At 42.4% G+C, this 3,163-nt stretch overlaps 1 protein-coding gene across 4 annotated transcripts in view; it reads left to right on the top strand.

Moving 5' to 3' along the window:
- Nup210l (nucleoporin 210 like) overlaps positions 1-3,163 on the top strand; it is a 120,365-nt gene that overhangs the window by 100,604 nt on the left and 16,598 nt on the right. For all 4 annotated transcript variants that reach the window (XM_021157946.2, XM_021157948.2, XM_021157949.2 and 1 more), the window contains one exon: positions 2,650-2,786. In XM_021157946.2, the coding sequence (XP_021013605.1) occupies positions 2,650-2,786 (137 nt within the window). The remainder of the gene's footprint in view (positions 1-2,649; positions 2,787-3,163) is intronic.

Raw genomic sequence — 3,163 nt, forward strand, 5'->3', positions numbered from 1 at the left:
AAAAAAAAAAAAAAGTGATAGAGCCCCAAGAGGTAGAGGAGGGGTTGTTGGTTGTTGGTTGTTGATTGCTGGTTGTTGGTTGTTGGTTGTTGATTGCTGGTTGTTGGTTGCTGGTTGTTGGTTGCTGGTTGTTGGTTGCTGGTTGGTTGCTGCTGGCCAGGGTTTGTTAAGTAGTTATGCACAAAGAAGAAAAAAGAAATCAGAAATCCTGACAGTGAAGATCAGCAGGAAATAGTCTAATGATAACATTGCCCCCTTTCCCCTCTACCCTTTTTTCTCTACCTAGTGTTAGGGGGGGTGGGTTAAAAGGTAGAAAAAGAGGTGTAGAGAGGTAGAAGAAAAAAGAACCCACAAAGTAGCAAAGACAGCTCCAGACTCTTTTCTGGGACTATGCAGAGTTCAGCATGCAAACAGCACTGGATTTGACTCTAACATGCACTGCATGCTTTATACCAGTATCAAAGCTAGCTTTTATCACCAAGGTCAAATTATCCAGCCTTGGAGGTGACCTGCAATGACCTGCAGTGGATAATCTTAGCCTGTGAGCTAAGCTTGCTTCAGAGTCAGTAATAAAAATTATAATTCCACAATTGGATGAAACAAATGTTATTTAACACTTATGAGTGGGGGTAGGGCATGGGTGGAGGTGTCATGATGCACTTCTGAAGCCCAGAGGACAACTTTCAAAAGTTTTCTCTTCTCTGCCACCGTGAGGGTCCTGAAAGTTAACTCAGGTCATCAGGCTTCATAGCAAGTTCCTTTTCCTTCTGAGCTGGCCCCAACAGCAAGGCTTTTTAGTTGGGTTTGTGCCAGAACCACCCTTCAGTTTTGCCTTCTGGAATTTTGAAAGACAGCTAAGTCCATACTACAAAGGATAAGGAAGCAGAGGCCTACAATCAGGATTAGAAATCCAGTCAGTGTCAGGTGTAGTGGTGCATGCCTTTAATCCCAGGATTTGGGAGTCAAAGGTAGGCAGATCTTTGCATGTTCAAGGCCACACCTGGTCTACATACCAAGTTTAGGATAGCCAAGGATACACAATAAGACCCTACCTCAAAAGAGAAAATGGGGATGGAGAGATGGCTCAGCAGTTAAGAGCACCCCGGTTCAGTTTGAAGGGATTCATGCTAGCCTGAACAAAGCAAATGTGACTCTGGTAGGCCTTGTCCTTCTCTCCCATTCCTTCTGCTTTGAAATAAATAAATAAATTAATTAATTAATTAATAAAAATAAAAGGCTGTTAGATTGCATTACTAAAGCTAGCCACCAAGGTCTATTCCCTTATTTGGACATTTCCTCTTCCTAAGGCTGACTACCAAGGTCCAGCTATAAAATTATTGAAGTTCAACAATCAAAAGCCCTCTTTAGGTAACCTAATTCACATGCCCAATTAAAATTAGACACATCATCCTAACAAGGGGTTTCTTCCCCTTTTACCTTATAAGCTGCCATTTATCTATGGGCCACATCTGTCTCCTCTCTATCCAGAGGCAGTCCTTTGTCCCCACCAAAAAAAAAAAAAATCCCTTCCCCTCTTCCTTCCCCCTTTCCTTCTATTCCCTGCCCTCTGTCTCTCTAAGACAAATATATCTCCTTTGTTCTGAGAATTTACTTGGTCTTAAGGTGTCTTGAGCCAATAAGAGAGGTTTCCAACATGGTGGCTCACAAGCATCCATAACTGGGATTCCAGGGAATCTATTACCATCTTCTGTTGATTTTTTTGTTTTGTGTTTTGTTTTTGGTTTTGGTTCAGTTTGGTTTGGTTTGGTTTTGGCTGTTTTGTTTTGTTTGCCAAGAGTTTTCTGTGTAGCCCTAGCCCTCCTAGAACACTCTCTCTGTGAACCAGCTGGCTTCGAACTCAGAGAGCTACCTGCTTCCAGAATGCTAGGATTTGGGATTAAAGGCGTATACTACCATACCCAAAAATGCCGTCTTCTGATCTCTGAGGGCACCAGCCATGTGTGGTACACAGACATACATGCAGGTAGTACATATACATACAGACACATAAAAAGTTTTTTAAAAATTAAAAGCTGGACATGATAACATATGCCTTTAATCTCAGCACTCAGGAGGCAGAGGCAGGCAGATCTCTTGAGTTCAAGGCTAGCCTAGTCTAAAGACCAAATTCAAGGACAGCCAAACCTATACAGAGAAACCCTGTCTCAAAAATAAACAAACCAACAAATAAGCAAGCAAGAACAACAACAACAAAAAATATTTGGAATATAACTTAACCTTTGGCATTCTTTTGCCACTGTGCAATTTAAACCAAATTAAACCAATCCTGCCTCCTGCCTCCTGCCTCCTACCAGTCTGCATTTTGTCACCTTTGTCACCTTTATCCTGTTGACATGAGCTCAAAGCAAATTCATGCTTAGCAAGATCTAATGAAGGTTTAATGCAGTTTCCCTTTTTTCTAAAGTCAGTTAAGATTGTTCACCTCACTAGCTCATGTTATTCTGAGGGCAGTAAGTAGATTATGTTCTGCTGGCATGATATAGGAAGGGGAATCTGACATTCAGAAAGCTACCCACATTCTTTAAAACAGAGTGTTCTTGCATGTCTCTTGATTGAGACTTTGAATAAAGTAGTTTATGAATTTACACTGAAAATTGCAGCCAAGCACTTTCTCTGGTCTCTTCCCAGGTGAGCCTGGGGTGTGGATGATTTCTACCAACAATATTGTACAGACAGACACGGTCACTGGAGTAGGAGTGGCTAGGAGCCCAGGAACTGCAACAATTTTTCATGACATCCCTGGAGTTGTGAAAACGTTTCGAGAGGTACTGCGAATTGCACCACAGCTCAAGATACTAGAGCGATGGTGCATTTATTCACTATACATGCAGAAAATATCCTAGGATGGAAGTGCATTTGCTAACAGACACCAAAACAGTCAGTGAGCTGGGAAAACATTGCAGAGATAGAGAGAGCACTCACTAGCACACACAAGGCCCTCGCTTCCATACCCCACCTAAAAACAAAACAAAAAAGCAATTCTTGGGGCTGGTGAGATGGCTCAGCGGGTAAGAGCACCCGACTGCTCTTCCAAAGGTCCTTAGTTCAAATCCCAGCAACCACATGGTGGCTCACAACCATCCGTAACGAGATCTGACTCCCTCTTCTGGTGTGTCTGAAGACAGCTACAGTGTACTTACAT

Source organism: Mus caroli, chromosome 3 (assembly GCF_900094665.2).
Source record: "Mus caroli chromosome 3, CAROLI_EIJ_v1.1, whole genome shotgun sequence".
Classification (NCBI taxonomy): Eukaryota; Metazoa; Chordata; class Mammalia; order Rodentia; family Muridae; genus Mus; species Mus caroli.